Source organism: Mercenaria mercenaria, chromosome 6, assembly GCF_021730395.1.
Source record: "Mercenaria mercenaria strain notata chromosome 6, MADL_Memer_1, whole genome shotgun sequence".
NCBI lineage: Eukaryota > Metazoa > Mollusca > Bivalvia > Venerida > Veneridae > Mercenaria > Mercenaria mercenaria.
This window is the reverse complement of record NC_069366.1, coordinates 41,036,606-41,049,314: the sequence shown is the minus strand read 5'-3', so window position 1 is coordinate 41,049,314 and position 12,709 is coordinate 41,036,606. Positions and strand designations below refer to the sequence as shown.

Here is a 12,709-nt window from a genome sequence, read left to right as displayed (position 1 = left end):
TTGACAGTGGTAAATATGTAGGGTCCGTATTTCTTGATCTTCGAAAAGCATTCGATCTTGTCGACCATGAAATATTACTACATAAACTAAAGCTTTATCACTTTACAGATAACTCACTGAAATTATTTGAATCATATCTGTCGAAAAGAACTCAGCTAGTTAAAATTAGAAATTGATATTCTAAAAACTGTTTATAAAGTCTGGAGTTCCACAAGGCTCGATTTTAGGACCCTTACTACTTATATTATATATAAATGATATGACACTTATTTCAGGCACTATTAATATTGACATGTATGCTGACGTTTCCACTGTGCATAAATCCGACACTTACATTTCAGTTATAGAGCAAGAGCTCCAAAGTAATCTTAGCCTCATTAACACATGGTGCAAAATTAATAATATGTCATTACATCCGGAAAAAACAAAATGTATGCTTCTAAGTACAAATTATAAAACGAAACAAGCAAGGAATCTTGAACTGTTTATCAATGGAACGATAATTGAAAATGTAACAAGTCAAAATGTTCTTGGAATCTGTATAGATAATAATATAACGTGGCATGCACAAGTTTGCAATGTTGTGAATAAACTTAACTCAGAGGTTGCACTTTTAAAAAGAATTTCGTGCTTTTTGACCGATGAAATGAAAATGTTATATTATAATGCATATATTATATCAATCATGGACTATTGCAGTACTGTATGGGGGCTTGCCTGTAAATCAGATACTGATAAAATATATAATATACAAAAGAGGGCAATTCGTGTAATAACAAAAAATCGTATCGCAGGTAGCGTGTTTAAAAATCTGAATCTGCTCACTTTTGAAAACAGATGCAATTACCACATGGCTGTACAGGTTTTTAAATGTGACCATTACCTTGTACCAAAATATATGTCTGAATTATTATCTTTTGCTCATAACGATAGATATAATCTTCGTTCCTCGACTCGTAGAGATTTTTCTTTGTTAAAGCCCCGAACAAACTGCTTGAAACAAACATTCTCATACAAAGCCACACATTTATGGAATTCCATTCCATCAAACATCAAACTTCAAGATAATCTGTTAACGTTTAAACGAAAAATTAAGGATTATTTATCACAAGAACAACGTTACAATGTTACTGAGATTTTTTTTTATTTATTTATTTATTCTTTTTTTTCTCAAATCTTCATCAATTATCATGCATTTTATGTCGTATAGGGTAGCTTTTACACTTAATGATATTGATGGATGAATGTACATGTATACAAAATGAATTACACTGATTTATTCTCCTGGTAAAATCATTTCAAATCGAGTTTGTTTTTAAAGTGTGTTTGTCGTTAAAATTGTGCTACTGATACTCTTATTGTTGTAGATACTGTGTTTTAACATTTATGTAGAAGGCCATATTGGAAATAAGTTGTATGTATACTATGAACTCTTAATATGTCACCTTCTTAAAATAAAGTTATTATTATTACTTATTATTATTTATAAATTTTGGCGGGGTCAATTCTCAACGTTGAAAAAGGACCCATGGGGTCAATTTTCGACGGGGTCAATATCACGGTGCACAATCACGTGACTTGTGACGTTTCAACTGGGGTATCATGCCAAGCACAATTTGTAAACAAAACAGTGTTTTTGAAGGTAAGGTTTTTAAAGATATATTTTTGTAAAAGGACACCTAGCTGGTGCAAGTCCTTATATCAGTGCGTACCTCCGGTGATATAACATTTGTCCGTACCTACTTTAGTTTTGCTGGTAACCTGAACAAATGCAATGCTTCCACAGCAAGCATATTTTCAAATGGCTTGAAAGCTAAACCCAAGCGACTGTTTCTTGATAAACGACCAATTTGTTGTAACCGTTGCGTTCTGTTTGATATCTAAGGTCATTTTGGTAGGATTTTTGCTAAAAAAGATGGCGTATTTCTGGAGAGATCGCCGAAATCGAAAATTGTCCGTTCTAAAGTCCAAAAGCTCTCACAGAAAGCACTATTTGAAATCGCTATTTTCTCGTTCTTCTCGTTGATATTAAAACAATTTTTAAAATTGCAAGGAAACCCGTATCATAATGATCCCCGACAGTCCTCGGTTTATAAAACAGCAAACTTTCTGACTGCAGTGTTTACATTCTTTCTGTGCCAAGCGTCTTAAGGATTAATAAGGATATATATCAATGCAAAGGTAAACTCTAGTATTAAAACATCATTTTTTCTCTCATGATTGATTATTTGCAGGGTGAATTTACCTTCTGTTAGTTTCAAATCATATTTTGTTGCTTGATTAAAGCTATTGATAGGTAGCCCTGCAGCGTTTTTTTTTTTTTTTTTTTTTTTTTTTTTTTGCTTTAAACTATTATTGACAACAAAGTCAGCTGTTTTACGATTTAGTAAAAAATGTGACTGGCGAATTATCTGATATCGTTTCCGAAGCATTATCCGTCTTATAAATTTCTGTTATTCGTTAAGGTAGTATGTGGCCAAAAATGATCACAATGTGTTAATTTCGCATTATAGTCAATTTGTAGAAATACAATGAAATATGTTTACTAGAACATGTATTTCATTATATTCTAAAATCTAGAGACTAATTTTCAATAAATCATGCCCAATGAAATGACAAGCGTCGGGGCATAATACATGTAAACGTTGGCTCAACAGGACCTTTGCAAAACCGTATTTCTGTAGAGATTATGCTAGATCAATATAGATCTTCTATATATTTTCGTCACCTGACCAGCAGATTTTCCGAATATTTGGTTGAACGTGGGCGTAAGTTGTAAGGGGCCAGCCTAAACAAATGAACACGACTTAAATATGCGTAAATATGGGAGAATCTTATACACCATACAGGATTTCAAAGTGGAACGGAAAGCAGACGTTTCTTCAATTACTTTGGCTGGAAGACTGCACTTGCCTTCCATGACGCTCCTGTGGTATTGACCACGTGTTAACAGCAAATTTAGTATTGGCGTTAGGGCTGTAACGAGTATCCGAGTACTCGGATATCCACGACTTTGACCAGAAGTTCGAGTACGGATATTCGTCATTGTCTGGATCGTTGGATCGCGATCTTTTTCATTGAGGAGGTAGGTTACCTTAATATTTGTATGTGCGCATGTCCAACCGGAAGCTAACGTGACGATTTACGACGACGTTTACGACAAACTAAATGTGTTTGTATATCCATTCTTCTGAAAACAAATCATGAACCCGTCTCCGATCTGATGCTTTATGGTTTAATAATGCAGAAATAATGAATAAATTGCCACAGAAACGCTTCAAAACAATGTTGCCTTAAAATGACGTCATTGACGTCATGACATTACGTGTCAGTTACCGCGCAAAATTAATAGCTTTTAGTTTGAAAGTACGTAATTCTGTGCATTTTCTTTATTTGAACTATTTTCAAACAGCTATTATTTGCTGAAATATTTTTTATGAGTCTTTTGCTCTGAATAACAATCAATATTTTGCTTCTTTTATGTAGTTATATTGAATTGTTATGCAGAATGTAAGAAAATGGATGATGGTAACCGATGTTATTTGGAATATAGTTGGGTGAAAGGTTACTTGTTATGGCCATTTTCAAATAAAAACTTGCAGTTTGATTTGTAATACCTATTTTTCAGTTTTCATTGATAATTTGTTAGTTATATAGTAAAACTAAGCTCTAAAATTGTTCAAATTTCAGTAGAAAATTGTGATTTCTTGAATTGAATTGATGTTACCATGGAAACGAAGCCCGTGACCTATATATCTAAATGTAAAATTCAAAAGCGTTGACACTGGTCTATTTAAGGAACACAGCTTCGGCTTTTTATTTTCATTTCAACAACATCCGTGAAAATAATAGCACATACTGAACGATTTTTCCATGTAAAATGCAAGACGAAGGGTACTGCTGTAAGTATTTTAAGCTGTGAAATTTGTTTGAATAAATACAAATAACACGAAAATATAACTTACGTTTGAAATCATATGTTTTGAAGCTACATTAACAAGAAAGATAATTTTATTCAATATTTTTTGTAAGAAATTGCGACAAAAAGCAAGATATAAGCTATTTTAAACATCTCTGTTGCCATGGTTATTTTAAACTTTAAGAAAAAGAGGGTACCATGTAATGTGCTTGGTATTTTGCTAATAATATTACCCAAATATTCCATGTTAATCATTAACAGAATGGCACTGAAGCCGTCGAAAACCCCGTTTTTATACATAGTTGTTTAAAAATGAGCGAAAATGCGTTACTATGGAAACACGAGCCCCGCGACATATACATTTTAAGCTTATATTAGAAAGCTAACGCGCATACTAGTAAAATTATCAATTATGCAGACTTCTACGGATATCAGTTAAACTAAAATACACTGCAAAGTGTTAAATATCCGTATTTTCCTTCTTCTTTCAATATAAAATACCTCTGGAGGGTCATGTTCTTTAAACCTGGATAAAAATTGAATTTGAAGGGCCAGAGAAAAACGAAATTGAGATTGTAGCTGTTAAAACATCATATTACACAAAATACAAAAAATTGCTGCGGTTCAACTAATTTGAATTTACCCTGGTAACAAGGTAACCTACCTCCTTAATACATGCAATTTGTAAAATTCTGTCAATAAAACTATATTAAAGCCACATTAAACGTCTTCAATGAATTTTCTTGCACATCTAAAACGATTACAAGTTTTTAGATTCTAAACTGGATGTAAATAAATGTCTTAGGTAGAGTTAGCATCGGTCCTATTTTCGAACTAAAGTTAATATGGAATATGTCAAAACAGTGAATAAACATTTATCATTTAAGTAATTAAATTCAATAAAAATTTAGATATGAAATTTCTGTACAAATATAATTTTCTTATCAAAAAATGCAAAACTGTTACTTAATATTGTGATTATTAATGACCGACGTCATATCGTTCATCTGCAAGAATGGCCGAACATTACAGAAGTCCACCCGAGAAACCTGACTTTAATTAATGAGCAAAACATTAAACATAGGTCAAAACTATTAAACTGAGCACTATGAGAACTGCAAAGCTTTGATTCCATAAAGAAAACAGTACAAAAATAACAGGCTTGCATTTTTGTATCATTATAAGTTGTTGGTGATCCGTGGTTCGATCTGTGAATCGTCAGCCCCGACTCGCAGATCGGACCGAATCGCCACTTGTCTGACGATCCACAGCCCTAAAATTTGGCGTTATATCTTCTGATTATTCAAGTGTTGTCTCGATACAACTAAATTCATGTGAAATCCAATTTGGAAAAGACTCTATGTCAAATAGGAATCATTTTGCTTTATCTTCTTGGCAAAATTAGCAGTAGAAAGTGGTTAAACTGTCCGCTAAAGATCTTTGCTTGATGTGAAAGCATTTGTCTAAAGTAAATTGCTGCTAGAGCATGTTTTTGAGTTACCCACATTTTCTTGGAAAATATCACTATCCACGTGCAGTTAACTGTGCAAAGTATTGCGTTGGAAAGGAACAACGTTACCTGCGTTAATTGTGGCATTGTATTCAACGAGAGGAACGAGAAAATCGCGATTTAAAATAGTGCTTTCTGTGAGAGCTTTTGGACTTTAGAACGGATAATTTTCGAGTTCGGCGATCTCTCCAGAAATATGCCAAGTTTTGAGCGGTATCCTATCAAAATGATCTTAGATATCAAACAGAACGCAGCGGTGACAACAAATTGGTCACTTATTATGGAACAGTCGCTTGGGTTTGGTTCTCAAGCCATTTGAAAATATGCTTGCTGTGGAAGCATTGCAGTTTGTCCAGCTTACCAGCAAAACTAAAGCAGATACGGAAAAATGTTATATCACCGGAGGTACGCACTGATATAAGGACTTGCACCAGCTTGGTGTCATTTTACAAAAATATATCTTTAAAAACTTTACCTTCAAAAACACTGTTTCGTTTACGAATTCTGCTTGGTGTGATACCCCAGTTGAATCGTCACAAGTCACGTGCTTGTGCACCGTGAATATTTAATGTTACACCGGCAACGGATTAATTCGCAAATGTCTACTATTATATACTGCATTATTTAACTATCACAAAAGCAATTTTTAAGTTCCGTGTGATAGCCGTAAAATGTCTCCCCGTATTTGGACTCAGTTTTATTATATTTTCTGGTCCTTTGGGGTCACGGAGTCCACTCAATATATGTGTAACAGAACTCCGCTTAAAGGCATAGATTTTGGCAGTGGGCCAAGGGATTTCTGTCTTCACCAGCACATCTGGGGGCTAATGACCATCACAGTATGGTTCCAATAAACAAGGGTCATTGTTATTGGAGAGTCAGTCTACCTTTCAAGTGTATCAATTAGTGAGAAAGGGAAATAAAGTAATTCATTTTAAATTAATGAATAATTAATAACATTTAAAGTTATACTAGGTTGTTTATTGGAGAGTCAGTCTATCTTTCAAGTGTATCAATTAGTGAGAAAGGGAAACAAAGTAATTTATTTTAAATTAATGAATAATTAATAACATTTAAAGTTATACTAGGTTTTTTTTTTTTGGCATTTCTATGTAAAGAAAAATATTGTTGATCAAACACAATAATAAAATAATCAGAAACTTATTTTCACAATAATAAAATAATGAGAAACTTTCTTAAAGACAAGAGGACCATGATGGTCCTGAATCGCTCACCTTTTCCCACATGATCCAGTTTTGAGTATAACGTCGTTTTTTCTATTATTTGACATAGTGACCTAGTTTTTGAGCTCATGTGACCCAGTTTTGAACTTGACCTAGATATTATCAAGATAAAAATTCTGACCAATTTTCATGAAGATCCATTGAAAAATATGGTCTCTAGAGAGGTCACAAGGTTTTTCTATTATTTGACCTATTGCCCTAGTTTTTTAAGGCATGTGACCCAGTTTCAAACTTGACCTAGATATCATCAAGGTGAACATTCTGACAAATTTTCATGAAGATCCATCCAAGGGTATGGCCTCTAGAGAGGTAACAAGGTTTTTCTATTTCAAGACCTACTGACCTAGTTTTTGATCGCAGTTGACCCAGTTTCAAACTTGACCTAGATATCATCAAGATAAACATTCAGACAAACTTTCATACAGATCCCATGAAAAATATGGCCTCTAGAGAGGTCACAACGTTTTTTCATTATTTGACCTACTGACCTACTTTTTGAGGGCACGTGACCAACTTTCGAATTTGACCTAGATATCATCAAGATGAACATTCTGACCAATTTTTATGGAGATCCATTCACAAGTATGGCCTCTAGAGAGGTCACAAGGTTTTTCTATTTTTAGACCTACTGACCTAGTTTTTGACCGCACGTGACCCTGTTTCAAACTTGACCTAGATATCATCAAGTTGAACATTCAGACCAACTTTCATGCAGATCCCATGGAAAATATGGCCTGTAGAGAGGTCACAAGGTTTTTCTATTATTTGACCTACTGACCTAGTTTTTGATGGCACGTGACCCACTTTCGAACTTGACTCAGAAATCATCAAGGTGAACATTCTGACCAATTTTCATGAAGATTTCATGAAATATATGGCCTCTAGAGAGGTCACAAGGTTTTTCTATTTTTAGATCTACTGACCTAGTTTTTGACCGCACGTGACCCAGTTTCGAACTTGACCTAGATATCATCAAGATGAACATTCAGACCAACTTTCCTACAGATCCCATGAAAAATATGGCCTTTAGAGAGGTCACAAGGTTTTTCTATTATTTGACCTACTGACCTAGTTTTTGACCGCAGGTGATCCAGTTTCGAACTTGATCTAGATATCATCAAGGTGAACATTCGACCAATTTTCATGAAGATCTTGTGAAACATATGGCCTCTAGAGAGGTCCCAAGGTTTTTCTATTTTTAGACCTACTGACCTAGTTTTTAACCGCACGTGACCCAGTTTCGAACTTGACCTAGATATCATCAAGATGAACATTCTGACTAATTTTCATGAAGATCCATTGAAAATTATGGCCTCTAGAGAGGTCACAAGGTTTTTCTATTTTTAGACCTACTGACCTAGTTTTTGATGGCACGTGACCCAGTTTCGAACTTGACCTAGAATTTACCAAGATGAACATTCTGACCCATTTTCATAAAGATCCCATGAAAAATGTGACCTCTAGAGATGTCACAAGGAAAAGTTTACGCACGCACGGACGCACGAACGCACGCACGGACGACGGACGACGGACACCGCGCGATCACAAAAGCTCACCTTGTCAATTTGTGACAGGTGAGCTAAAAAATGCAAGATTTTATTATTTTCAAATTCTGTCTGTAGAATTGTGATATTTCAGAAAAATGTGACTTTCACTCATCCAAAGCTGGCAGAATACTGTAGATAATATTTGTCTAAAATTGAAAACAGTATGTGCATTTAAAAGTTACAAAGCAACGCATGAAAAACGTCAATTTTGGCAACTAACTGAAAATGAAAATTGAGTATAGATGGAACACAATAATTTTATATCAATTTTTTGTCAGCACAAAGAACTCATGAAGTTTTCACTATACTTGTGTTTTATTATCATTATTATTTTCAATATTATTACTGTATCTTTTATCATCCTATATGTAATATAACAAGAGCCATGTTAGACATGGCTAATCCCCCCGCCGGGCATATTATAACTGAAGGATGTGGTCCGCATCAGGGGTTTTAAGATGTGGAAGAAAGAATAAGTCAGTAGTGAGGTGGTTTACTGCTAAATTTTATTAATTTTCATGAACAGTATAGCTATGATGTTTTTCTATATGGCTTCTGTAAAAAGAAGGAATGGAAAGCTAACAGGGAACAAGAGTGCCAGAATGTCACAATATATGCCCGTCAAAGCAAATTTCTTTACTCTAGCAGCTGTATTTGCTGTTAATTTTGTGGTTGTTTAGTAATCATTGTAAGTCTTTTGTTTTTTAAAGTCCACAAAAAAAAACCTTATATATAATAAAATTAATAAAATACACCTAAAACTGGAGAGTAACATCTATGTTGTACCACAGAAAAGTGATCTTGTTTTTTCCCTAGGGTCAATTATAAAAATGTTACAATATAAGTTATTTATAGTAACAACTAAGGGAAGTTAATCTTAAAAAAAAAAAAAAAAAAAAAAAATTGCAAATCCACACAAAAATCTTTATCAGGTAGAGACTGGTCAAAATGCACCTCAAAATTGGACTTAGCATGCTTGTTGTACTACAGAAAAGTGGTCTCGATTTTTCCCTACGACTAGTAATGAAAAAGTTACGATAAAAGCTATTTAAAGTAACAACAAAGGGAAGTAACTGTTAAGAAGGGAACTGCGCATGACACTTCGTCTCATGATGGTGTATAATTGTGCCAAGTTACATCAAAATCCCTTCATGCATGAAGAAGAAATGCTTCGGACAAAGTCATTCTTGTATCTGACCTTTGGCCTCTAAGTGTGACCTTGACCTTAGGCCTAGTGACCTGGATCTTGCGCATGACACTCCGTCTCGTGGTGGTGAACATTTGTGCCAAGTTATATCAAAATCCCTCTATGCATGGAGAAGAAATGCTCCGGACAAGGTTTTTATTCTTGTATCCTTTGACCTCTAAGTGTGACCTTGACCTTAGACCTAGGGACCTGGTTCTTGCGCATGACACTCAGCCTCGTGGTGGTAAACATTTGTGCCAAGATATATCAAAATCCCTCCATGCATGAAGAAGATATGCTCCGGACAATTTTTTTAAAGAAAATATGATATTTTGATTGAAAGGGGAATAACTTAAAAAAGGCAAGGTAGAGTTATTGTTCTTGACACTGCACTTCCTCCCAATGTGTTCTATCAGTGTATGAAGTTTGAAGAAAATCCCTCCAGTACTTTTGGAGTTATGCTCCGGACAAAATTTTTTAAGAAAATATGATAAAGGGGAATAACTCAAAAAATAGGCAAGGTAGAGTTATTGTTCTTGCACACTGCACTTCCTCCCAATGTGTTCTATCAGTGTATGAAGTTTGAAGAAAATCCCTCCAGTACTTTTGGAGTTATGCTCCGGACAAAGATCGTTGCGGACGCACGGACGGACGCACGGACGGAGAGCATTTCTAATATCCCCTTCGCCTTTGGCGGGGGGATAAATAATAATAAAAATGATAATAACAATAATAATTATTATGATTATTTTTATTATTATTATTATTATAACATTAAAGTTATATTGATTATAATCTATATAATATCATAATAATAATAATTATTATTATCATTCCACATTCACTGAAGAAAAATAAATTTCTTTCAACTCCACTGCACATATCTTCATGGTCTAGCTGGGGTCCCTGCTGTGCTAATTGGCCTCTAATCAGTTACTGTTACATAATCACTGATAAGCAGCAGATAAGATGGGAGTTGTATATTGGATTTGTGGGGGGGGGGGGGGCACTTATATAACAGTGAATCTAGGCCTTTAAGACGGTGCTGGGGAAAGGGGACGTGACACTAACCTCTTATGAACAGACTCAATCAAATCGAGTCTGCTATTATATTGCATGGTTGAATTATAAGGAGCTTTTAAGCCAAGGAGAAATGTACCTGTGGGGTGGGAATATAACAAATGAAGAACATGTGTTTTATTTGAAATCGAATTTATTTATTGCAGAATAAAGCAATAGACATGATACTTTATGAAGTTAGGTGACAAGAAGTTGTGGGTAATGTAATATACAAATATCTGAAAGTAGCATAACAATATTCTTGTCGGACTTTGACTGGGGTCACCAAATGAATTTAAAGCTAATATATAAATTATCAAGAAAGAAATGTTTTGTGGCAGTGTGCCGTTGAATCTAAATAAATAAATCACATGCATCTGTTGTGAATTTGAAGTATATGAGCAGAAAAATAAATGGCTTTTTTTTCTTTCTCATGCTAATTATGACTAAGATCCTACACAAAAAGACTGAACTCCGTTTCAACAGTGGAACAAAGGTAACACTAGGAATACAGCATGTCTATGGTTATCAGTTGTGGTTCTTTAACACTGCACTCCCTCTCACTGATCTCTATGAATATGTAAAGAAACAAGTCAATACCTTACATAATATTCGAATTATGGCCCCGACAAGAGATTCAGGAAGGGAGATAATTAAAAAATGGGACCACCTAGACTTATAGTTTCTTGTCACTGCACTCCCTCTTACTGATCTTGATTAATATGTAAAGTATGAATCTCAATACTTCACAAAGTATTCAAGTAATGCACCGGGCAAGGTTTTCAAAAAAGCGAGATAATGAAAAAATGGGACCACCTAGAATTATGGTTCCTGGTCACTGCACTCTCTCTCACTGACCTCTATCAATATGTACAGTATCAAGTCAATGCATAGTATTCAAGTTATGCCCTGGATAAGGTTTCCAAAAGAAGGGAGATAATTCAAATGGGACACCCTAGAGTTATGGTTTCTTGTCACTGCACTCCCTCTCACTGCCCTCTATCAATATTTTAAGTATCAAGTCAATACCTTACATAGTATTCGAGTTATGCCGTAGACAAGGTTTTCAGAAAAAGGAGATAATTAAAAAATGGAACCACCTAGAGTTATAGTTCCTTGTCATTGCAGCTCTACCATTGTAAAAACTTACAACTTGGTACCTTCAATACTGTTTGAGTTATACTCTGGACAACAAGTGTGACGAATGGACAGATGGACAAGGTGGCGACTATATGCTCCTCCTTTCGGGGAGTGCTCAAGAAACTTTGAAAAGGTTTTTTTTATATATATAAATGATATAAACAAATCATACAAGATTTCTCATTTCTATCACCACTAAAACACCAGGACAGAGTGTTCCTATAAGCTAATATCGGGGGAATATTTTTTTTTACTTACCTTCTGTCGTGATGCACCTAGAACGAACAAGATCAGATTTATTACCAACTAAGAATATAACGTTTTTTCTCATTTCTTTTTGCCTTAGATTATACAGCATATCTACAGCCCTGTCAAAAGATGCCCTGTCGTCACAAGCATAAACTGTCATATATGCAGCAACAGTATCGCTGGCGTCGTCCTGAAAACAATGTAATAACATGCTGTGAGTAGTACCAATGTTTTAATCTTTATATATTGCTTCAGGAGTGTCATTTGAGGTGCACCCTCAATATTTTAAATACCCATAAACAAAAAATGTATGTTAGAAATCCTCGTTTGATTTTTGAAGAACGTATCGAATGTATCTAAAGGTAAAAACTTTTACTGTTATGAACATATATTTTGCTGACTGTGTTTTGTAAATTGTATATTAGTAATTAGGGTCAGGTTAGTGAAAATCTTCGTAAATGGGTTTAATCTGGTAAAGAAAGGTTCAAACTTTATAGTTGTAAAGTTGTACAGGTCAAGACAAACCGGAAACCCTGCAAACGGATTAAGGAAAGAAGTATTAAAACACTCATCAGATAAATGTTGTTGGACACTTTCATATGGAATTTTAAAATATATATATTGTAAAAAGAACATATTATTTTTTAAGTTGATTCTTATTAATTTTTTACTTCACCTCGTGTTCGGTTCCTTCCACGAAGGCCAGGGCTGTTTCTTCTCCGTTCAGAAGCACATTTACAGTTTTTTCTGTCTCCCCATCTGTAACATACATTCCATTCATTAATATAAAAATTAAAATGAAATAGAAATGATATTTAATGATAAAGCATAGAACCAATATGATCAGTATATTAT

At 34.4% G+C, this 12,709-nt stretch overlaps 1 protein-coding gene across 1 annotated transcript in view; it reads right to left on the bottom strand.

Annotated features, from left to right (window-relative positions):
• Positions 1-12,709, bottom strand: part of LOC123550535 (uncharacterized) — a 112,642-nt gene that overhangs the window by 62,269 nt on the left and 37,664 nt on the right. The window contains exons 2-3 of the mRNA XM_045338968.2: positions 12,531-12,613; positions 11,864-12,044 (exon numbers count right to left, since the gene is read on the bottom strand). Of these exons, the coding sequence (XP_045194903.2) occupies positions 11,864-12,044; positions 12,531-12,613 (264 nt within the window). The remainder of the gene's footprint in view (positions 1-11,863; positions 12,045-12,530; positions 12,614-12,709) is intronic.